Raw genomic sequence first — 25,074 nt, 5'->3', positions numbered from 1 at the left:
CCGTATAAAAAGCATGAGGGTCAAGGACCAGTACTGGGTGGCAACGTACTTAGACCCCCGGTACAAACACAAAATGGCGGAAATGTTACCGCCGTCGCAGAGGGCTGTCAGAATGCAGCACTTCCAGGCCTTGCTTCGAGAAATGCTGCATTCTGCTTTTGCGTGCGCTGGCAGAGGAGCAATTCCCACTCCCAGAGAAGGATTTGCGGGTACCAATCCAACAGCGCCTGCAAGAAGAGGCCGGTTTGAAGATGTGTTGGTGACTTCGGATATGAGGTCATTCTTTCAGCCGACCCATCGACAGGTGTCATCCGGATCCAGCATCAGGGAACGCCTAGACCGTCAGGTGTCCGACTACATTGGGTTAACGGCCGATGTGGACGCTCTGAGGAGTGATGAACCCCTAGACTACTGGGTGGGCAGGCTTGACCTCTGGCCAGAGCTTGCCCAATTTGCAATCGAACTGTTGGCTTGCCCCTCATCCAGTGTCCTGTCCGAAAGGACGTTCAGCGCAGCAGGGGGGATTGTGACCGATAAGCGTACTCGCCTAGCTCACCACAGTGTTAACTACCTCACATTTCTAAAAATGAATGAGGCATGGATCTCGGAGGAATTCAACACATGTGATCAGTAGACCATGTATATGTCTATAAACAATTTTTGGAATCAAGCACACAGACCTTCTTAATTCATTTGGCTCACTTCCCTGACCCAAAAAAGCACACCGTACTATATGCCCCTACCCTCCTCTTTGAAGAGGTTGAGCGGTGTCATATTTCTACTGGGGCTGCTTATTATGAGGGGTTCCCACCATCCCTGTGCTGTGCTGACTTCCTCCTGGGTGTTCTTATTATGAGGGGCTCCCACCATCCCTGTGCTGTGCTGACTTCCTCCTGGGGGTTCTTATTATGAGGGGATCACACCATCCCTGTGCTGTGCTGACTTCCTCCTGGGGCTGCTTACGGTGCTGCTGTCAGCGCTGTATGTCACGGAGCTGCTGTCAGCGCTGTATGTCACGGAGCTGCTGTCAGCGCTGTATGTCACGGAGCTGCTGTCAGCGCTGTATGTCACGGAGCTGCTGTCAGCGCTGTATGTCACGGAGCTGCTGTCAGCGCTGTATGTCACGGAGCTGCTGTCAGCGCTGTATGTCACGGAGCTGCTGTCAGCGCTGTATGTCACGGAGCTGCTGTCAGCGCTGTATGTCACGGAGCTGCTGTCAGCGCTGTATGTCACGGAGCTGCTGTCAGCGCTGTATGTCACGGAGCTGCTGTCAGCGCTGTATGTCACGGTGCTGCTGTCAGCGCTGTATGTCACGGAGCTGCTGTCAGCGCTGTATGTCACGGAGCTGCTGTCAGTGCTGTATGTCACGGAGCTGCTGTCAGCGCTGTATGTCACGGAGCTGCTGTCAGCGCTGTATGTCACGGAGCTGCTGTCAGCGCTGTATGTCACGGTGCTGCTGTCAGCGCTGTATGTCACGGAGCTGCTGTCAGCGCTGTATGTCACGGAGCTGCTGTCAGCGCTGTATGTCACGGAGCTGCTGTCAGCGCTGTATGTCACGGAGCTGCTGTCAGCGCTGTATGTCACGGAGCTGCTGTCAGCGCTGTATGTCACGGTGCTGATGTCAGTGCTCTGTATTACGGTGCTGCTGTCAGTGCTCTGTATCTCCTGCACCCTCTTGTTTGCCTACCCTGGTCCCTGACCTTCCCTCTCCTCCATTGCCTTCATTAGCTCCATAGTCCTGAATTGTCAGAACAATTTCCCAAATAAAAAAAAAATGCTTGTAGTTATCGATCCCAAATTCACCTCATACATGTATTATGCTATTGTCCAGGTGGTGGGACTACGTGCTACCCCCTAATAATTACCCCGTGGCCGCAAATTCGACCTAAAGGTTTGCGAAATTCGCCTCCCATTGAAGTCAATGGAGCCCGCGGCGAACGGTCGTTTTCGCGAACGTTTGTGTCCGTTCGCGTTTCGCGTTCGCGAAACGTCCCGTCGGAAGTTCGTCCATCACTAATCTAGAGTATGTTTAGACAAGTCAGCATAAATCTGGATTGTATTATATGGTTGTGGAAGTTGCCCTAGATGTCGCACTTTATATAGGATTTGTTCTTTAACATGGTAGAAGTGTACTCTAAGTAGTACATCACGTGGTATCTGTGGAGGGAGAAATGACGGTTTTGGAATCCAATGGATACGATCAATTGTGAGCTCTAAGGCTGGTATAGCTGGCAGCAAGTTGGAGAATAAGTCAGTGGCATATTTTTTAAGATCAGACTGCTGTATATTTTCAGGGATACCCCTTATTTTGAGATTGTTCTTCCTTGAGCCGTCTTCTAAATCTGCGATTTTAAATTTAAGCCACTCTTTTTCAGCTTTATTTTCTTCATGAGCATCTATTAAGTCATTAATAGTATTGGTCATGTCTCCCATAGAGTTCTCAATAGTGTGTACTCTTTCACCTAAGGAGTTCACTGCTTTGGAGAATTGATTTGTGAGTTGTAAAATATCCGTATGAAGCGAAGTATGTAAAGTTAATAGCATTTCTTTTAATTGGGTGTCCAGAATAGGCTGGTTATTGGTGGGGAATGCGGCTATAGGCGAAGCTATAGGAGTTATGACTGTGTTATCTTGACTAATATGAGGTATTTTATGGCTTACCTCCTGGCCTGTGAAATCCAGTTTGATACGAGTTTTAGCCGGCCTGCGACATGTAGGGCTGAGGCAATCTTCCTCATGAGGAGATTCCAGATGTGTTTTGTGAGGTGATTCTTCTAGAGCAGCATCAGGCATGTCAGTGTAGTGCACTCTCCCTGAGGAGGCCGTTGCTGGTACAGCAGCTGTGAGAGGATCTGCGCCATCTTTTTTTCTCCCTCCCGCTGACTGAGAGGAAAATGTCGATAGTTTTTTCATTTTCCGTTCGTCTTTCCGCTTTTTCGACATCACCTTCGGATTCAGGAACTCTTCCGTCGTCTGTTCGTATCTTTTTTACCGATATTCGCTGTGAATTGTCGCTAATATGCCCGTTCGTGTCACGGAGCTCTCTCACAGAGCTTCCATTCAGCTCGTGCGCTGGCCACGCCCCAATCTGACCTCTTTTTTATAGTACCTAGCAGGCTGGACCCCAAGGGATTTTATGGTGGTGGATATTAGAAATATATCAAGGGGATCACCAATAGGGTTGCCACCTCATCCCTTTAAACCTGAACATACATGAATTACACAGGTTGTGAGGCTAATTTAATGCAGATAAGGCCCCAAGTGAGTTTAATTACTACCTTAATCAGCCACAAAACCAGTGTAATTTATGTGTGTTTGGGTTTAAAGGGATGAGGTGGCAACGCTAATCACCAATTAGCATGATATGACATGGCATGTAGATACATCTGGTTTGCGACTCTGTAGTCAGATTTGTCAATCTGTCGTCTTTCATTTGCAACAAATCCACGTGTGCACACTACTGGGAAGTCCATACACATGCAGATGGTTGGTTACAGATCTCTCATTCGAACCATCTCCCTGTGAAGGTCAATCAGATGCTGAGTGTTATCTGACAGTGTTCAGCAGGCTGGACCAAATGGGAATCAATAGAAGCGTGTATGAGAACTATATTTATGGGATTTCCAATCAGCATGGTATGACAAATCTATATACTATAAGAGGACACCAACCCATGTATATACACTTTGGATGACAACTTAAAACTATCGTTCATTGCAATACACCCTCATTACCCCAATCACCAAGTCTAGTCCTGTCAATACCGCCATTGGTATATGCTGCTGTCTGCTGACAACCGCTGCCATCAGATCCGATCCTGTCAGATGGATGGGGCTCCTATTTTCCATTTCTGGCAGATCAGATCAGATGGCATCGGGTTGGAAACAGACAGATGGTCCATTTCCATCTGATTGCTACATAGAGGAGAGCAGGACTGTGTTCATGTCCACTCTGCGCAGCGGACCGGACATGGAGCGGGGGTAGAGTGTAGCGCTTTCACAGAGGGAATCACACGTACTGACTTTATAAACCAGGTGTAGCGGATGACATTTTGGACAAAGTGTCATTCATGTGTAAATTTAGTTTTTGACTCAGAACAGTAGTGGGGTTCTGAGGGTTAATTATGTAGGTTAACTTTGACATCAGTTTGGCTGGGCTGTATTAGAAACTCTGCTTGGTCATGTGTACAGTGAGGTGCACATGACAAGCCAGAACCAGGCCTGGTTGGACGTTTTGGGCTTCCTCGGAATCAATCAGTGGGTGTGCCGGGCCCTGCTGAGGAGTCTGGGGAGGGGTACTTAAGATGTTGAAGTCACGTGTTCAGTAGGAGTTTGTGTGGCCCGAGGGGTCCCGGTCATGGGGTGTTCAACATCCCGCAACATGCTTCTGTTGGTTACCCCCAATAGACCCGCCTGGTTTGGTGTAGGGATCCCTCTGTTCCCGAGTTTCGGAACCGGCTGGTCCAAGGCACAGTAACTGAGGGAGGATTCAAGGTGTCCGGGTGTGCTCTCAGCTTGGAGGGGCACCACAGCTCGTGAAAGTGACCGGGGGAGGACTCTTCCGAGGAGGGCCAACAAGCTGGCATCCTGAGAAGTGCCTGGTTACTGAGTTGGGAAGGGCATTGACGAATCCACGCTTTTTCCAGTACTATCAAGGAGACAGAGAATGTTCCAAGTACTGAGGAAAAAGGTTCCTGTTCACTTTCAGTTACAACTTGTTCAAGGTCAGAGATGTTACAAGTTCTGAATCAAAGTGCTGACTGCCATAATCTCTGGCTACTAGAGACTTTGTTATGTCTGGAGTTCAAGGTGCCTGAGTTCCTTACCCATGCCCTCTGTTCCCATACGAGACTATGTTGTTGGATGTTACCCCTGCAAAATAAAACCTTTCAAAAGGACTTTATTGGTGCCAGCGTCCAAGTTGTTGGGTATAAACCCTGGGAACCCCTAGACGTGGAAGAACAAGCCAAGCGGAGGTAACCGGTAAGCCCAATAAGTTAAGGCTGCCCTACAAAGGGTTAGGTCCGCTACATGTGGGGGCTCACAGTCCGGGATTTACAGTTACCTCGCAGGGCCTTGGAACAGAGGTTGAAGAATGTTTTTGAACTGCGCCACAAAGATCAGCGACATTTTGGAAAGACTTTCACTGAGGTGCGTAAGCATGGGAGGAGTCCAGGCTGATCTTCTCTCTGCACGAGGCACCTCATGAGTGTGTGTTGCTGAAGGAAGGAGTAAGTTTGTTTTCTCAGAGTATGGAGAAAAGTTTGTGAATGCACCGATCTTTGCACGCACAGCCAGCGCCTGGACCCAGGATGCCCACAGTGAGGGGTCCGGTGAACGTGCAGATGCCTGGGACGGCATTCGGTTGCAGCCGCAGGGGTCGGTTTGTTCTATGCAACATAGGGGAAGTTGTGGCCCTCAGGATGTTGTGCATGAAGTGTGATGGGTTGGTCGCCAACCCCCAGCCGTTCTCGAGATGTCGGAGGTGTGGGGACTATGTGTTCCGGGTTGAGCAGCCTACTGTACCACCCCGGGCCTTTCGATATGATTGGGCCACGGGTGTTTCCACGGAGGAGTCTGTCAGATATGCCCCGGTGTCGTCTTTCGGGGCTCAGACTGCCAAGAGGGATCCTGCCCCTTCCGAAGCTCTGGAAACCCTTGCGGAGGTTGCAGATGTGAGCCTGTGGAAGAAGGCTGCCGCTACAGCATGGGCCGTCAGGCAGAGGAGCAAAGCAGCAAACCCCGCCACCGCAGAGGCAGGCCTGCCTCTTGTACCCTGAAGGCCGGATATTTTGGGGGAAGGTGTTTAAATGCAAGCTGCGGGGTACTGCTAGTGCTGCTACAGAGAACTACCTGCCTGCAGGAGATTCCTCGCCTGACTTGCCAGTTGAGACTGGCTCCGATGAGGGAGACGACTGGTATTTTGAGCCGAAGTTGCCGTGAGTAAAAGGTTTTAAACTGTTAAAGTTTCTTTGCTAAACTGAACTGTTGCCGGTGCATGGACACTGCCCAAGAATGACGGAGTTTTTAGGCAACTGAGACTTTTATATGAGGGCGGCAATAGAGTATGAACTTAACCTCTCATGTGTTCTGGGTGAAGTCATGGACATTGTGAAAGAAGTGACATAGGGAAAATGTTCGGGACCATTACTAAGGTCTCAAAGTCACTGCGGAAGATGCCTTTCACATGGAAAATGCCGAACGGATTTCAGGACTGTTTGTTGCATTGGAGCTATGGTCGGCATAATTATTGTGACAAAGTTATGATATGCAGACCGGATAAAGAGAGTGCCATTTATTTCATCACCACCGTTGATGCTCAAGGGAAAGACCTAACTCTACCTGACCCAAGGTTTTATTGGTGAACTGTTCCTGGAGTCAAGTCTTTGAAAAAATTTTCAGAAAAAAGAAGAATTTCTTTGTGTCTTCAGTTTTCCAGTGTTTCTGCAAGTTACAAGGACTCTGGGGTAGTTAGGTAGGTATTTTCTACAAGAAGATGCACGTCAAGTTCTCCAGGCTTTTAGCCCACCGTGCTCTGTTTATTGAGAGACTTGTAGTTACAGTGGCTCTGACCGCTAGGTGGCGTGAGTCGGTAGGAAAGGAGCAGTAATAGGCAAGGACTTTTTCTACTACAAGTAGTTAGAAGATGTTAGAGAGATATTTCATTTGTACTTTGTACAGTAACAAAGAACTATGACCTGAGGTGTGCCGCTGTCACGTGGTCAGTATGCCTAAAAGGGGGCATACCCAAAGATAAGACAAGAGATGAAAATGATATGAAAAATGAAAAGCAAGAAAGAAGGGAAATGGGTGGGTGGGATCTGAGCACCTAACGACCACGAGAGAGGAGGCCAAGGAGGGGCAGGCTTTTATGTTGTCTGACTCCTCCCACAAATACAGTGTCATGGTTATGCAATAGAGTTCGTCTGCTTACCTGTCTGCATGTGTTCATTTCTAGAGACCAGCCGAGCTTCACCTGACTGCTTTTATATCCTTCCTCTGGCATGGCTCCACCCTAGCTCCTATCAGATAACTCTATATTAACCTGTGCACTGCTAGCCTATCCTGCTGATCAACCTTTGTGTGTTAGCTTCCTGTTTCCTGCCGTGTGCTCTGCTACTGTTTTCCGTTACCGACTTTGGCGTGTTTGACTATCCCTGTTCGCCTGTGACCCTGACCTTTTGGCGTGTACCCGACTATTCTTGTCTGCTTGCGGCCCCCGACCTTGGCTTTGTCCCTCATCATCCCTATCCTCCTGTTGCCTACTGTGGGTGTGAGCTGGGGGACCCTGGGGGTCGCGACCTGGAGCCAGTTGCAGCCAAGTCTCACCACTCGAGGCTCTGGTGAACACCTGCTGGCTCTTAGACTCCGCGCCCCAGGGAATCTCACGCTCTAACCCCAGTGGGATTTGTCCCCCGTCTGCAGCAGTCAGCCGTAGGGTCCACAACCTTGCGGTGCACCCCTAACCCTACAGTGTGCATCTGTCACCTGGGCTCTAGGTGACCTGACAGTTTGATCAGCCATGGACCCGGCTGACGTGCCGCTCCCTGCAGTCGATCCATTGCAGGGCATAGTGCGGAGACTCGAGACCCAGGAATCTAATCAGACTCAGGTGATGCGATTCCTTCAGGATCTGGCTTCCCGCTTTGAGCAGCTACAGGCTTCCTTGGGAACCCCGAACCTGCAGCCTCAAGTACAGTCTGCGACTGCACCTATTGCACCAGTCACATCCACGCATTCATTATTACTGCCAGCTCCATCCCGTTTCTCTGGGGACTCCAAGGCCTGCAGGGGCTTCCTCAGCCAATGCACCATTCATTTTGAGCTCCAGCCTCAAAACTTTCTGTCCGATCGGGCAAAGGTAGCCTATATAATTTCCCTCCTCTCCGGTGAAGCTTTAGCCTGGGCTGCTCCCCTGTGGGAGAAAAATGATCCAGTGGTTTCCAGCCTGGCCAACTTCTTGAAGCTCTTTCGTAACATCTTCGAGGAGCCAGCTCGGGTTTCTTCTGCGGCTAGTGCCCTTTTACGCCTTCGCCAAGAATCTTGTTCAGTGGGCCAATATGCACTTCAGTTCCGTATCCTTACGGCGGAATTGAGCTGGAACAATGAGGCCCTGGTCGCAACCTTTTTACATGGCCTCTCTGACCGAGTGAAGGACGAATTAGCAGGAAGAGCTATCCCCGCCGGTCTGGACGATGTCATTTCCTTATGTAATCAGATTGACATTCGTTTCCAGGAGAGGTCCTTAGAAAAAAGACGCCAGCACCCCCCAGGTTCTAGTCAGCCTGAGCTTTTTCCCCGTCGCCCTGTGGAGCATCCTCTGTCTGCTGAGGAACCCATGCAGCTGGGCCGGACCAGACTAACCCCCGAAGAACGTGCTAGACGCAGAACTCTGGGCTTGTGTCTTTATTGTGGGGTCAAGGGTCATTTTCGTGACTTCTGCTCGCTCCGTCCGGGAATAGCTCTGGTCTAATACATTTGGAAGGTGGAGTATTGGACCCAGAAACATCACCTTCTCGTCTCCTTCTTCCGGTGTTCCTCCATGTAGGCACTTCTTCCCAATCGGTTCTAGCATATCTGGACTCCGGGGCTGCCGGCAATTTTATGGACTGGAGAACTGCTTCTTCTATGAAGCTTACCCTATCTCCCCTCACTACTCCACTAGTAGTCTCGGCAATTGATGGCACTGTGCTCCCAGGGGGCCCTATCCGTCTCCAGACGCTACCTTTTAGGATGTCGGTAGGGATACTCCACCAGGAGTGGATCTCCTTCCTCATCCTACCCAAGGCCTCTACCCCCATTGTATTGGGCCTTCCTTGGCTACAGCTCCACTCGCCACATGTGGACTGGGTATCTGGGCAGATCCTGGCCTGGGGTCCTTCGTGTTTCTCGTCTTGTCTTCCCAAGGTGACCCCCAAGAGGAAACTTCCCATTGCTACCACATCTGTATCGTCCGATCTTCCCGCGGCATACAGCGATTTCCGGGATGTGTTCTGCAAGAAGTCTGCTGAGGTGCTTCCTCCTCACAGATCTTTTGACTGTGCTATTGACCTTGTCCCTGGAGCAACCCTGCCCAGGGGTCGTACCTACCCTTTGTCCATTCCAGAGACCCAGGCCATGTCTGAGTATGTCGCTAAGAATCTGGAGAGAGGTTTCATCTGGAAATCCTCATCGCCTGCAGGAGCAGGGTTCTTTTTCGTTGCCAAAAAGGATGGTACCCTCAGACCCTGCATCGACTATAGAGGTTTAAACGCTGTGACTATTAAAAACCGTTACCCCTTACCTCTAATATCTGAGCTATTTGACAGGTTGAAGGGGGCTTCCATTTTCACTAAGTTGGATCTCAGAGGTGCATACAATCTCATTCGAATATGGGAAGGTGACGAATGGAAGACCGCATTTTACACTAGGGACGGGCATTACGAGTACTTGGTTATGCCTTTTGGTTTGTGTAATGCTCCAGCTGTGTTCCAGAACTTTGTCAATGAAATATTCAGGAATCTACTGTACCAGTTTGTTGTCATCTATCTGGATGATATTCTCATGTTTTCCGAAAATCTGCCTGCTCACAGAAACCATGTACGCACCGTACTTCAGCACCTTAGAGAGAACAATCTCTATGCCAAGATGGAGAAATGTTCCTTTGAATGTTCCGAGGTCCTGTTTCTGGAATGTTTTGTTTCTAGTGCGGGTCTTCGCATGGATCCCGGAAAGGTCTCAGCTATTACCAACTGGCCCCTTCCCGCTAGCCTCAAGGCCACACAGCGCTTTCTTGGCTTCACAAATTATTATAGGCAGTTCATAAGGAATTACTCTTCCATTGCTGCGCCTATTATCGATTTGACCAAGAAGGGTGCGAATGCCAAAGACTGGCCTTCCGAAGCTGTCTCTGCGTTTCACGATCTGAAACAGGCCTTTGTCTCTGGACCCCTCTTGAGGAGACCAAATCCTGAGGACCCATTTTTTATTGAAGTAGACGCTTCTTCGATGGGGGTGGGAGCTGTGCTTCTTCAGGACTTTGAGAAGAAACGTCAACCATGTGCGTTCTTCTCCAAAAAAAATTCTCAGGCAGAGAGAAATTATGCCATTGGTGATCGGGAACTTCTCACAATTAAATTGGCGTTGGAGGAGTGGCGTCATCTCTTGGAAGGTTCCCCTCACTCCATAACGATCTTTACTGATCATAAGAATCTACAGTACCTACAGAATGATAATCGTCTGAACCCCAGACAGGCCAGGTGGAGTCTCTTCTTTTCTCGTTTTAAATTCACGATTACGTACAAACCTGGTTCCTGCAACGGTCGAGCTGATGCGCTCTCTAGGTCATTTGACACTTTGGACGAGGAGTCCAACCCTGATCCTGAGCCGATCATTCCTACCTCTTGCATTGTTGCCCATTCTACCACCCTGGAGTCAAAAATTCCTCCTGGTAAGACCTTTGTTCCCACGGAGCTAAGAACTAAGATCCTTCGTTGGGGACATGATTCCAAGGTGGCAGGTCATGCTGGGTTCCTCCGATCCTTCCTGCTTATCAGTCGTCACTACTGGTGGCCTAATCTCTGCTCGGATGTTAAAGACTATGTTAAGGCTTGTCACGTCTGTGCTCAGTCTAAATCTTCCACTCAAGCCCCTGCTGGTCTTCTCATGCCCTTGCCCATTCCTAAGGAGCCCTGGTCTCATATCGCCATGGATTTTATCACTGATCTTCCACTATTGGAGAATAATACGGCCATTTGGGTAGTAATCGATCGGTTCTCCAAGATGGCTCATTTTGTTCCTCTTCCTGGTCTCCCTTCTGCCCCTGCCTTGGTTCCCATTTTTGTACGAGAGATTTTCTGCCTTCATGATGTTCCTTCTCATGTCGTCTCGGACAGGGGTGTGCAATTTACTTCTCGTTTTTGGAGAGCCTTTTGCAAATCCCTCGACATTACCTTGGATTTTACCTCTTCTTATCATCCCCAATCCAATGACCAGACTGAGAGAGTTAATCAGGAGTTGGAGGTCTTTCTCCGTACCTTGGTCTCTGCCCATCATGATGATTGGGCATCACTATTACCGTGGGCTGAGTTCTCCCACAATAATCATGTTAACGTCAGTTCTCAGAAAACACCCTTTGTCACTGTTTATGGAAGACATCCTCAGCTTCCTCTTCCTATGACTTGTTCTTCTGACATTCCAGCTTTGGCTACTGTTCAGGAATCATTCAATTCCATGTGGGCTGACGTTCATGATTCCCTCCAGAAAGCTGCCAACAAATTCAAGAGTTTTGCTGACCGTCGCAGGCGTAAGCCACCTTCTCTTCAGCCAGGAGACAAAGTCTGGCTCTCCACCAGGAACATCAAACTCCGGGTGCCTTCCCTCAAATTTGCCCCAAGATTCATTGGTCCATACACCATAATTTCTAAACTGAATCCGGTTTGTTTCAAGCTCCAGATTCCCAAAAGCCTAAAAATCTCTAACTCCTTCCATGTTGCCCTTCTAAAGCCTTTAGTCCTCAATAAGTTCTCTCATCCTCTCTCTACCGTAGCACCGGTCTCTGAGGATGATCAGGAGTATGAGGTTAGCCAAATTTTGCATTCCCGACTCTGTAGAGGCATTGTCCAGTACCTCGTGCACTGGAAAGGTTTTGGTCCTGAGGAGAGGTCGTGGATTTCGGCTTCCGAGGTCTTTGCACCTCGTCTGTTGAGGAAGTTTCATTTGAAGTTCCCCTCTAAACCTGGTCCCAGGCAGGGAAGGGGAAGGCCTCGTAAGAGGGGGGGTACTGTCATGGTTATGCAATAGAGTTCGTCTGCTTACCTGTCTGCATGTGTTCATTTCTAGAGACCAGCCGAGCTTCACCTGACTGCTTTTATATCCTTCCTCTGGCATGGGTCCACCCTAGCTCCTATCAGACAACTCTATATTAACCTGTGCACTGCTAGCCTATCCTGCTGATCAACCTTTTTGTGTTAGCTTCCTGTTTCCTGCCGTGTGCTCTGCTACTGTTTTCCGTTACCGACTTTGGCATGTTTGACTATCCCTGTTTGCCTGTGACCCTGACCTTTTGGCGTGTACCTGACTATTCTTGTCTGCTTGTGGCCCCGACCTTGGCTTTGTCCCTCATCATCCCTATCCTCCTGTTGCCTACTGTGGGTGTGAGCTGGGGGACCCTGGGGGTCGCGACCTGGAGCCAGTTGCAGCCAAGTCCATCCTCACCACTCGAGGCTCTGGTGAACACCTGCTGGCTCTTAGACTCCGTGCCCCAGGGAATCTCACGCTCTAACCCCAGTGGGATTTGTCCCCCGTCTGCAGCAGTCAGCCGTAGGGTCCACAACCTTGCGGTGCACCCCTAACCCTACTGTGTGCATCTGTCACCTGGGCTCTAGGTGACCTGACATACAGGCTGTCTTTCAGACAGCCTTACACTTGTACTCAGAGTCAAATATGGATAGTATAACAGGAACAAACAGTAACAAAGAACTATGACCTGAGGTGTGCCGTGGTCACGTGGTCAGTATGCCTAAAAGGGGGCAAAAATACAAACAGTAGGATGAGAGTTCAAATCAACATTTTATTCATGTGCTGAAAATAACATTTAATCCGCCAAATTAACAAATGCTTGAGACATTTCAAAAAACGGCTCTGGGATATACCTGGTGAAACAAGACGACTTCCATCTACCCAATTTCTTAATGATATGGGCCGGGACGCCTTGGCGCGATGCCACGGAAGCCGCCCCTATTCTGAACAAATGGCCAGAGTACGCTCTGGGGTCCAGACCCAGACTACCCAACAAGATATGGCAATGAAGTATGAACTGGGTAGCAGAAAGGGGAGCACTGGGAAAAGGCAACAATGGACTATCCCTGGGTTTGTCAGACAAAGCGATGACTAGCTGATCTAAGACCACCACCGGGCACCATGCCTTGCCAGTCTCAAAAAACCTGATATCTGTGCCGATTCCTGTTTGTTGCATCTTGCAAACATGCAGATGTAACCAGAAATAGCCAGGGTGTCTAACTAATTGATTGATCAAAAGTAACCGGGACCCTAGGCCAGACACCGTAAATTCCCCCGGCCTCAAAAACCCATAAAAGGCCAGATAGATTGCTGCCTTAAGCACCAAGCTGGGCAATAGCCCAAAAGGGGACCCTGAGAGCATGTCAGTCAAGTCACGGAAAACATTGCCCGTGATGGGTAGTCTGCTGACCATGGTAGGAGGGCTACCCTTCTGTATCCCCTTGAGAATAGCTTTAATGGGGTGCGCCGAAAAAATCGAAGGTCTATTGGGATCTTTCAGAGACAGGAAATGCTGAATCCCTGCCAGATACGTCCTGATAGTGCTGTGGGCCAATTTGAGATGTGAGTAACAAAAAGCAGTAAACGCTAGTAGGTACTGGATGCTATAACAGTCAGGATTAGGAAACCCCGACCGGAAACCCCAGGAAAATACCCCATGCCGCAACATAAGCTTTCCTAGTATTAGAAGATAAGGATTTGTTGATTAATCGCGTTGCATCAACCCAAAGGGAATTGAATCCATCACTAATTGCTGGAACTGTGGAGAAGGCGTGGTGCAGGCATCCTCGTCTGGAACCTGCTGAAAAAATAGTGGAAAATTAAAGCGGGACAAAGCATCAGCTGCAACATTATCTGTACCCCTAATGAAACTACAATGTAAGTGAAAATTGAAATGGAGGGACAGCCATACGAGCCTTCGCACAAAACCCATATTAAGCAAGAATCTTGATCTGCCGTAGTTAATGATTTCAGAGGCAGCTTGGTTATCAGTGGAAAAAAACACTGTCTGCCCCACCCACAAATGCCCCCACACCCGAGCCACTGCCACTATAGGATAGATCTCAAACATCGCTGAAGTTTCCGTGAACTGAAGAATAGCCAAGACCTCATCAGACCAAGACCCCGCCAGCCAGTGTGAACCAAAAATGGCCGCATAGCCTTTGGAGGCCGCAGCATCCGTGAACACCTGAGGGGAAGAACTGGATACTGCAGGGATGAACATGGCAACCCCATTCCAATTCTGAAGGAACTCGTCCCACATAAGTAGATCTGATAGAGCGGATGGATCCAGGAAGACCTGCAAATCTGAGCTAGGGGCTGAAGGTAACAATGACAATAACCTGGAAATGAAAGCCCTCCCCTGCGGAATGATCCTCATTGCAAAATTTAACATACCCAGCAGTGACTGCAACTCCACCTTGAACAAACCCGGGAAACCGTGAAGGCATGGATGCGATCTCTGATCCTGACTAACTTGTCAGCCGGAAGACTAGCCTGCATAGATCGAGAATCCAGGGGGATACCCAGGAATGTAAGACTAGTAACCGGACCTTCCATTTTCCTGACCGCAAGCGGGACATTGAGGGCTGAAAAAACTGCCATGAGCTTCAAAAGATCAGTGGGGACCTGATTACAACCTTCAATAAGGAGAAAATCATCCAAATAATGAATCACCTTGAGACAATTTTCCCTGTGAGTGAGAATCCAGCTGAGAGCCTGGGCAAACAAATCAAATAACCAAGGGCTACTTTTGGACCCAAAAGTAAGTTTGGTGGCGAAATAGTATCCTGCCTTCCACCTGATACCATGCCGCTGCCAAAGTGAAGGTAAAATGGGCAGAAGTTTGAAAGCGTCCGCAATGTCAGCTTTGGACAACCAGGTGCCTAAGCCCACACTGATGATGGACTGAATTGCCTGATCCACCGAAGCGTATTTGAGTGAAAAATCTTCTGAGGGAATCAGAGAGTTAAGGCTAGCTATGTGTGAACAATGAGGGGCAGACAGGTCATAAATCAAACGTAGTTTATTATAAAACTTCCCTCTAACCAGCCCCAGAGGGTTGACCCTCCAAACCCGGAAAGGTGGTATAATGAATGGCCCGATGATGAAACCTTTATCCAGTTCGGATTGAAGCAACAGATTCACTGCTTCAGTATCGGAGGAAGAAGACCTAAGATTAGCGCATTCAAAATTAACTTACGGCAAAGAGACAAAACCTGTATGGAACCCCTCCGAGAAACCCCTTATCACAAAATCGCTGAAAGATTGAGATGGATGGGTGGCCAAACACTCCTGCAAAAAAGGTACATTAATACGGCTTAGTCAAGAGGCTTTGTTCTGCCTCAGTAAACAAGCCGACTTGGAGTGAGCCCTGAAACACCCGGTGCAAATATGTAATAGACGGCATAGACTATAATTGCAAGTCCCGAGATTGTAATTGTTACAAATCTGGGACTTCCCCAAAAAATGGATGGGCCGACCTAACTTATCCACGGATGCCGGATGACCTGAGGATGGAAAAGAGGCACCCAACCGCCTGGACGTACTAGGCAGAGCCAGAACCTCCGCATTGGGGCACCAGTATGCCGTGTGTGTGGATGACTGGCAAGTCGCAGACACCGGGGATCTAAGCCCAGCAAAATGCCTGCAGAACAATTCTGTATCAATATTGCTCCAAACCGTAAACACCTGGAACTGCGCAAAACAAGCCGCTGCCTTAGCCGACAAAGACTGGTGATAGTCATAAAAATTGGACTCCCCGTACTTGTAGCCTAACTCGACCACCGTCTACAGATACAGGTCCAACTCCTCCCTCCTGAGTGGACTTACTGAACAAATGATATCTCTGTAAAGACTAAACGCCAGGACAAACTCAGGGATGGACAACTTGCGATTGAGCCTATGATCCCTGGTCTTGACCACCACTGAAACATCCCCACAAGCGTAAGACCTATTATCTGCCACATCATGCGCAGCAATTAACAAGGACGCCAGGTTGACATCCTTGCCCTCCAAAATGTCTTTCCTTAAGTTCCAGGGGATAAAATGAGCTGGAGTAATGGGGGGAGCCCACCCACTGTTACCTGGGCCTAGAGGCACTGGCCTAAGAGCCGTGGGGGTTCCGGAACCTGCTACCACCACCGGGCCAGTAGAAACTCGAGAAAGCAGCATTAGGCTGGCTCTCCAACACCTCCATTCTACTGCGCAACTCCTGACAGGACGTAGCTAAGGAATTGAGAGTGGTGTGGATCTGGGAGAGAGAAGAAACCACAGTCCGCAAAGTAACTTGCTCCGCACTTGCGTCCGCCGCACGAGGGAACAGTAACCTAAACAACTGGGCTTTCCGCGCCGAAGCCGGGAAAGCAATCCGTTTGCGCTGAAGTTCTGCCATCAGCCTCGGGACAGTCCAGGTCCTGAGAGAAGGTGAGCTATCGTGCTCCGACCTCCTCGCTGAAGAAGGCGGGATAGACGTGAAGTCCTCAATATCTGCAGCTTCAGACATGTCCTGTAGCGGGAAAGGACAAAAAATAAAAAAACACTTGACATAACCCAGAACAATTAGAATAATTGACACACTGCCCTTATGACTTACCTTCAACCAACCCCCCGCCCCCCCCAAACCTACGGTGAGATAAATAAACAGAAACCCACTAAGAAATGGGACTCATAAAACCCATTTTTGTGTAATTTACCAGACTGAACTACCTGCGGCGTAACAGGCAAATTAAAAACGTAAACTCAGGCCCAGAAAACCTGAAAACGTGTCAGGCTACTGAAAAGAACAACCACGTAATTACGAAAAGGAACCCAAGATTGTAACGCATGTAACACGGATGAGGAGACTTGCCACTGTACAAGCCAATTAAAAACGACCAACTCAATCCGTGTAACCTGAAATGAGACAGGTAACTGCAGTGGAGACGCCATGTACTAAACGTGAAAATGTACCTAAAATAACCAAATGAAAAGGCACCCAACACCACAGAACACCATGAACCGCTGAAAACACCACACCAGGAGAACTAAAAATATGACACGTGAACAGACTGGAAAGAAACCCAAGACAGAAAAAGAGAGCTGCATGAAGGAACTGAGCGAGAACCGTGACAAATTGAGCTTACAAAAGTGAATAGTGGCCTCCGAGGCTGCATGAGAAAACCACAACCTGCCTAGGGAATGCAGGTCGCACAACGTGAGTGAAAAGCCACAAAAGGAACACAAGTTAAACGGAAAAAAGTAAGTGACAAGGGATACGCGAGTGGCAAGGGAAACGCGAGCGACAAGGGAAAAGTAGGCCACAAAGGAACGAAACCTACAAGGAAAAGCGAGCCATAAGGGAGACGTGAGCGACAAAGGAGATGTAAGCAAGGCAACGTGCATAAACGCGGCAACGCAAGTGACCAAGCAAAACCTGAGTAACGAAGAACAATGAGAGGGACGAAAGACACATGCGACATGTAACGCAAAGAAAACATAAAATTGGCAATCACCTATAGCATGGACAATGAAAAACCTGCATAGAAACGTAAACCTGCCTGGAAACTTAAAACTGCCTGAAAACATAAAACTGCATGGAAACGTAAAAAAACTGCATGGAAACGTAATTTGCATGGAAACGTAAATTGCATGGAAACGTAAATTTCATGGAAACGTAAACACGTGAGTAACACAACCTGCTTGAGTAGAATAAATCGCATGAGAAACATAACTAAGAACGTGACACGAAAGCTGCGTATGAACAGATGAGGAGACCTGACACTGAACAAGCCAATTAAAAACGATCATCTCAATCTGTTGAAAACCCATAGGGGTGATGGGTAACCTGCAGTGGAAAATGTGGATAGCCCTACTCAGCGTAACATGACAAAACTGAAAAAAAAAAACATACCTGAAACTGCCTGGGAACCAGCGAACAGACTCCTGACACCTGCAGCAAAAGAAGCCAAAAACCACCCCTACGGAAAAAAACAAACAAACGCATACAGCAACTACTCAGGATAAAGTGAATACCTTAACGTCAGGTTCGAGATCCCACCACCCTGCCAACCGAAGTGAGGGAAACAATAAAAACGAAACAACCTACCTGGGATAACCAGGAAACACAAAAGAGGAAAACCTGAAAAAACAAACGAAATAGCCACACCGAGTTCCTGACAGCAACGTCGCTACACAGAGATGTTAGCTTGCTACCACCTGGGAACAGCAACGTGACAAAGTCAAGGCTCTAAATGTTTGAAAAAAACTCATGGAAAATAATGAAACACATTAAAGAAACAAATGAAAACAAAACCTCCTACCGCTGCAACCCTGCACCTATATGCCCAGAGCAACACCCTGCCACTGTAATAGAACAGCCCCAGCTTACACAGCACGCCAAAAGATATGCCCAGGCTGTAAAAATAAAGGGAGGGAAGGCAAACTTATCCCCCTTACCTGTGCCCCTTTAGCACACGAGACCCCTGGATGAACCGCCAAGGAAACGCAGGCACAAATACAAGCAGCCGCCGAGTGTCCTCCTCAAACACAGCAATCCGATTCCCGGAAGTGACGTCAGCGTCGCTCGCAAATGACGCTGAGCACCTAACGACCACGAGAGAGGAGGCCAAGGAGGGGCAGGCTTTTATGTTGCCTGACTCCTCCCACAAATACAGGCTGTCTTTCAGACAGCCTTACACGTGTCTATGAAGGAGGAAGTTCTGTTGTATTAACAATGGAATTTCGCCCTTCAAAGCGAAATGTATAGTGTACAGTGTTGTCTTTTGTATTGTGTTTTCTTTCAGGATGCACCAAGATCGACTGTCAAGCTCATCGGAGGCTGGGTGGGTTTAGTCAGTCAGCTGGGTGGTATATGTACGGCACTGAATGTGTCATTGTGAAAACGTTAATGTTTGAATATGTTTTCCTTTTCTTGATAGGATTTTTACCATAGTTGTTACCTAGACGATGGGGACATCGTCTAAATAACTGGGGGGGGGGGGGGGAGGGGGATTTGTAGCGGATGACATTTTGGACAAAGTGTCATTCATGTGTAAATTTAGTTCTTGACTCAGAACAGTAGTGGGGTTCTGAGGGTTAATTATGTAGGTTAACTTTGACATCAGTTTGGCTGGGCTGTATTAGAAGTTCTGCTTGGTCATGTGTACAGTGAGGTGCACATGACAAGCCAGAACCAGGCCTGGTTGGACGTTTTGGGTATCAGCTTCCTCGGAACCAATCAGTGGGTGTGCCGGGCCCACTGATGAGTCTGGGGAGGGGTACTTAAGCTGTTGAAGTCACGTGTTCAGTAGGAGTTCATGAGGCCCGAGTGGTCTGTTCTTTTTTCCTGGACCGGGGTAGCCCCGCGAGGGGTCCTGGTCACGGGGTGTTCGACATCCTGCAACATGCTTCTGTGGGTTACCCCCAATAGACCCGCCTGGTCTGGGGTAGGGATCCGTCTGTTCCTGAGTCTCGGAACCGGCTGGTCCGAGGCGCAGTAACTGAGGGAGGATTCAAGGTGTCCGGGTGTGCTCTCGGCTTGGAGGGGCACCACAGCTCGTGAAAGTGACCGGGGGAGGACTCTTCCGAGGAGGGCCAACAAGCTGGCATCCTGAGAAGTGCCTGGTTACTGAGTTGGGAAGGACATTGACGAATCCATGCTTTTTCCAGTACTATCAAGGAGACAGAGAACGTTCCAGGTACTGAGGAAAAAGGTTCCTGTTCACTTTCAGTTACAACTTGTTCAAGGTCAGAGATTTTACAAGTTCTGAATCAAAGTGCTGACTGCCATAATCTCTGGCTAGAGATTTGTTCAGCCTTGAAGCGCCCAGCTGCGAGTGGCTACTCTCTGGGCGGTACTAGAGACTTTGTTATGTCTGCAGTTCAGGGTGCATGAGTTCTTCATGCCCTCTGTTCCCATACGAGACTGTGTTGTTGGATGTTACCCCTGTAAAATAAAACCTTTCAAAAGGACTTTATTGGTGTCAGCGTCCAAGTTGTTGAGTATAAACCCTGGGAACCCCTAGACGTGGAAGAACAAGCCAAGCTGAGGTAACTGGTAAGCCCAATAAGTTAAGGCTGCCCTACAAAGGGTTATGGCCGCTACACAGGCAACATTTATTACTGGAAAGACGGCAGTAGAAAGAGTATTTACAGCAGATAGGCACATAGTTTCACTCTAAGCATGGAGGCACAGATACACAGCACAGTCACTTCTGATGTAAGCGGTAATTGTATTTGTCAGTACTATAGGCACTTTCCACTGACTAACACAGTATAAACCCAAGCACACAATGCGTATCTGTAGAGGCTGCTATTCACACACATTACCCGGTACAACGGTATTCCTTCAGCAGATGGATATAGGCATCTGATCCGCTTGTCCCGCCCTCACATCGAGGGTGCCGGTTTTATTATCCCCAACTGGGGGTCTTTTATCTGACCAGGATTGCTGATGCAGGACTCCGTAGGAACCCTGAACTATCCCTTACAAGCCAGAACACTCTCCCTATCTTCCCCTAACTCTCCCTGACAAATGGGTTCTCTATCCCTGTCTATGCACACACGTGAACTCAACTAAACGTGGCTAGGCTTTCTTATATAAAGTGTCCACCCAAAAATGGCCGACCAACTCTCCCCAGATTTGCTGTCCTATAAGGACAGCAGGCTTCTCTAAAATGGTGCTGGAGACAATGATAGACGCCAGACAACTCTGAACATATGTACACATAAACATATCAAATAGGCTGGAAAGTGAGTATATACACGCTAACCAGCTACCTCTTGCAGCCAGCTAGGCTGCCCTGTACTACAGCTGCCTACATGGACTTGTCATCTACCTGCTCAGCAGGGAGATCTCCTGCTGAGCAAGCGGAATCCGTTTAGTGGAGGTGCTGATGTGAAAGAAGCTCAAAACTGTTGCACACAGAATCTTGTGCAGCCGTGGATAGTAACCAATCAGCTTCTATTTTCAGCTTTTTCAATGAATCTTTGAAAATAAGGCCCAGTTCACACTGGTGCGTGCAACATGAAACTTTGGGACCACATGTTGCATGAGGTGTATAAATCAATCGATATAATAAACAAACAGCGTGCTCCCCCCCCCCCCCAAGATCATACCAGACCCTTTGGTCCGGTATGGATTTTAAAGGGGAACCCACACCAAACACCAAAATAAAAGACACTAGATTCTGTGTGCACCAGTTTTATTTACCCCTCCCCCCACAATATTTCACTCCTCACACAATATCTCTCCCTCATGTTCCCTTTAAGATAGCTAATGCCGCTGTTTTTATCTGCCTAGGGGATTCTCTAGAGACACAGAAGAACCAAGCCTTTTCCACCAAAGACCAGAACAATGACAAGTCCAGTCGTCTGGAACAAAGCTGTGCTGAGTATTTCAAAGGAGGCTGGTGGTATGAAGCCTGCCACTTCTCCAATCTGAATGGCGAATACCTGAAGGGGGTACACAGGGTCAAGGGTAAAGGCCTCATCTGGAACTCTTTCAAGGGCAATTTTTACTCGCTGAAGTCCACAGAAATCAAGTTCCGCCCACAAACAAAGTAAACACAATCATCTGTACTTGGTAGTAGCAGTAAGCAGAATTTAACGTTGTCACCTTATAGAACCAACATCCTGGCTACAGCTCCCACCAAGACTAAGTGTTTATCTCCTGGGTTCGGTTAAAAAACAAACTGGTAGGTAGAGAGATGAATAAGGCTTCCTGTAGGATGAATTTAGAATGTTGGTTTCCTAACAGCCACATCCATGGGGTAATATGGCAAACTGGCATGAAAAGAAAATGGCCTGTATAAATTCACATACTGTATGAATTCAGAGGGATGCCCTAAAAAAACTCTCCAAGGTGTGGGATATTTGGACGAAGTCGATTGTATCTTCGGTAAGTCCTCAGTCACACTGAAGGTGGGTTTGAACTCGCTCGATTTCAAACCTGCATTTCAGTGCGAGTTTGGGGGTGATTTGCAAGACATCTGTGAAGGTTCGTGCACAGATTTCGTGCACAGAAATCGCCCCCAAAGTCACCAAAAGTAGTGCAGGAACTACTTTTGGGAATCGGAAGTCTGTGTCGCACCAATTCAGACGGTGCCAATGCCAGCAATAGGCTGTGATTTGACATGTCAGGTCGCAAGTCAAATCGCCCCGATGTGAATGGGGGCTTATGCCCCAACAATAAGCATTGCTTTGCTTCTAATTGGGGTACTTGATTTTGCTCAACTCCGTACACTGTGGGAAAGTTTTTTTAAAATAGTTTTATCTCTTTTGACATCTGCTTAGTGCTTGCCAGCAGATTTGAGTGAGGTTACCTTAGGCCAGGGGTGCTCAACCTGTGGCCCCTGGGGCCCTCTGATGTGGCCTTTGACCTCAAATCAGGGAAACACACTTCTATCATATCCTGCGAGATTTGTATGCTTTCTAAAAGTGCACTGAAACTCCTGAATGCATGACTGGGGTATGGCTGATGTGCCGTCTGCCCCACTTGCTAACCCCAACCTACAACATTTACTCTTAAAATACCTAAAGAAATAAACACGCTACACCTTCTGGATTAAATGGCCGTAAGGCCCCTTTATTTACAACCATAACAAAATTACTATAAAAATAAATTTAATTATGCACACACACACACACACACACACACACACATACAAATACACATATATATATATAAACAACATATATAATCCAACTTTTTAAACTGACTGCTATGCCAGGTTCATGAAGGTAGGTTTTCTATCACATCGGCTGTACTACCATCACCTCGGCATCCTGGCCCCTAGCCGCAATCCCATCAGCTCATTGCCACCTTCTTGCCTAATGCAGCTCATTATTTCCAGATAGGGAAGGTACCCATACTGAGATAGGCCCAACCCATTCCACACCATATATTGTATACCTTACACCATTCTGACCTTCATGAACCAGAGACCCCTGTCACAGATGCCCACCAGTGACACCTCACATGTGGGAGGCCCGCCACAGCTGCAAGGCCCGCTGGAGCACCAGGAACCACATGTCTATGCCCACCGCTGACAAATGTACCTCGCCTCGTCAAATACAGGCCATTGTCTTCTTTCAACTCGCAGTGGCGAACTACCAGCCCCCCGTTGCAGACAACACATTTTGCAACCACCTTGTTGACCTTGATCCTGGCCTTGTTGATCCGATCAACAGACTGAGCCCCCCACCAAGCTGCCCTGCCAATGATACCTGACCAGACTTGGACAGTATCTGGAAAGGCTGATCGCAAGCGAAGGAAATCCCACTTAATATCTCAAATGAGTTCCCTGGATGCCTCGATACTGAGGTCATTGCCCGCAATATGTAGGAGCAGCACATCAGGAGGCCTGTCCATTCTAGTGTACCTCTGAATTTCCAATAGCACACAAGACCAGAAAATACCCGGTATCCCAATCCATCGTACCGTGGCTTCCTCCCGGGAAAAACCCAGCTGCCTAACTAGAGCCCTCTTAGCCCCCCAATGAACATAGGAATGACACTGGAGCCACACCGGGCCTGAAAAACAAAAACACAAAAAGGAACATAGACAAAACAAGACCCCATACACCATACACACAGACCCCCATATTTTATGTTCCCATCAGACCTGTAAGGTCACCCACAGAAACAAATAAACAGACACCAGGCAAGACATATACCCCATTAGCCACTGGACTCTATCAGCATGGGATCTACACCCCTTTCCCTTCCAGTCTTAAAGATGAGGGCGTACAAACAACCAAAATCAATAAGATTCCCAACGACCACCGGACATTGAAGTGCGCCGCATAACCCACTGACCCCGCTGCATCAGTGAACAGATCCAGCTTCGCCGCCTGAACCACAAGCCCCATCCACAAAGACCTGCCCCACTGAAATCCGGCTTCTCCTCCTCTTCCCCCGCTGGCATTCAGCAGCTGCAGGAAGAAAATGTTTATTATACTATTCATAATAAAAAGAAAAGTTGAACCATTTAATTTCATTGTGGCACTCTACCGGTTACCAAATCACTTAAGTGGCCCTTTTTAACAGGTTGAGCACCCCTGCCTTAGGCCTTGGTTACCAACATTTAAGTTTTCTGTGTTTGTTTTATTATTTCCTTTTGTCTTTTGTTTTCTCAAGCCTGGGTATGCCCAATAGGCTTTGTTTTGTATATCTTACCCTTTTCTAAACTCAATAAAAAATAAAAATAAATGTGCCTGTTTTAACCCTTAAAAGGCTGCAGCACCGCACCACAACCACCACTACACTACATGCGGTTGCAGAGTGATTTTGGTGCGGTCCTATTCACTTGAATGGGTCATGTTTAGCGGCGGTGCAATGGCACTAAATGGAACATGGGGTATCATTTTTGCCAAGGCAATGATGCTTTGCTTTGTGTACCCCCCGCCATGTTACCTGAATTTGGATGGTCAGGGGTTGGTAAAACCACTGCTCAACTGCCTACTTTTACCACCCTCTGGCTACAAGTGTAAATGAGTACTTATGGTAAAGTTAGGATCATGTAACAGGAGGCACACAATAAAAAAGTCACCAGCCTTGCACGCCAACAAAGAGGACCCATTTCTACCTTTCTATTAAAAACAGAGTTCTCAGATCTATGCATTAGCAGCTGAAGGATGTGTAGGGTAACCTCCAGCTTGTTTGATTTCATCTATTGTATTATATGTCAGTGTGCTCACTACTAGGGATGAGCCGAACACCTCCCGAACCTGCGAACAGACCGAAAATTTGTGCAAACTTTAGAACCCCATTAAAGTCTATGGGACTTGAAAGTTCAAAATCAAAGTGCTCATTTTAAAAGCTAATATGCAAGTTATTGTCCTAAAAAGGGTTTGGGGACCTGGCTCCTGCCCCAGGGGACATGTATCAATGCAAAACATTTTTTTTAAAATGGGTGTTTTTTCGGGAGCACTGATTTTAATGACGCTTAAAGTGAAAAAGGTAAAAGTAAAATATTCCTTTAAATATCGTGCCTGGGGGTGTCTATAATATGCCTGTGAAGTGGCACGTGTTTCCCGTGTTTAAAACAGTCCCTGCACAAAATGACATTTCTAACGGAAAAAAAGTAATTTAAAACTGCTTGCGGTTTTAATGTAATGTCTGGTTCCAGCAATATGGATGAAAATCATTGAGAAAAATGGCATGGGTAGCCCCCCCCTACCCATTACCAGTCCCTTTGGGTCTTGTACGGATATTAAGAGGAACCCCGTACCCAAATTAAAAAAAGGAAAGACGTGGGGCCCCCAGGCCCTATATAATCAGAACAGCAGTATACAGGCGGTGCAAACAAGACAGGGAC

The 25,074-nt window shown here is 47.9% G+C and overlaps 1 protein-coding gene across 1 annotated transcript in view; it reads left to right on the top strand.

The window, feature by feature from the left end:
• The window catches only part of LOC143974912 (ficolin-2-like), a 78,630-nt gene extending 54,664 nt beyond the window's left edge, over positions 1 to 23,966 (top strand). Inside the window, exon 10 of the mRNA XM_077476712.1 lies at positions 21,058 to 23,966. Coding sequence (XP_077332838.1) covers positions 21,058 to 21,320 — 263 coding nt within the window. The 3' untranslated portion in view covers positions 21,321 to 23,966. The remainder of the gene's footprint in view (positions 1 to 21,057) is intronic.
• Positions 23,967 to 25,074: the final 1,108 nt, after the last annotated feature.

This window comes from Lithobates pipiens, unplaced genomic scaffold, assembly GCF_037356315.1.
Source record: "Lithobates pipiens isolate NorthernLeopardFrog02 unplaced genomic scaffold, aLitPip1_a1.2 Scaffold_1, whole genome shotgun sequence".
Lineage (NCBI taxonomy): Eukaryota > Metazoa > Chordata > Amphibia > Anura > Ranidae > Lithobates > Lithobates pipiens.
Note: the sequence above shows the minus strand (reverse complement) of the source record. Positions and strands in the feature narration are given on the sequence as shown.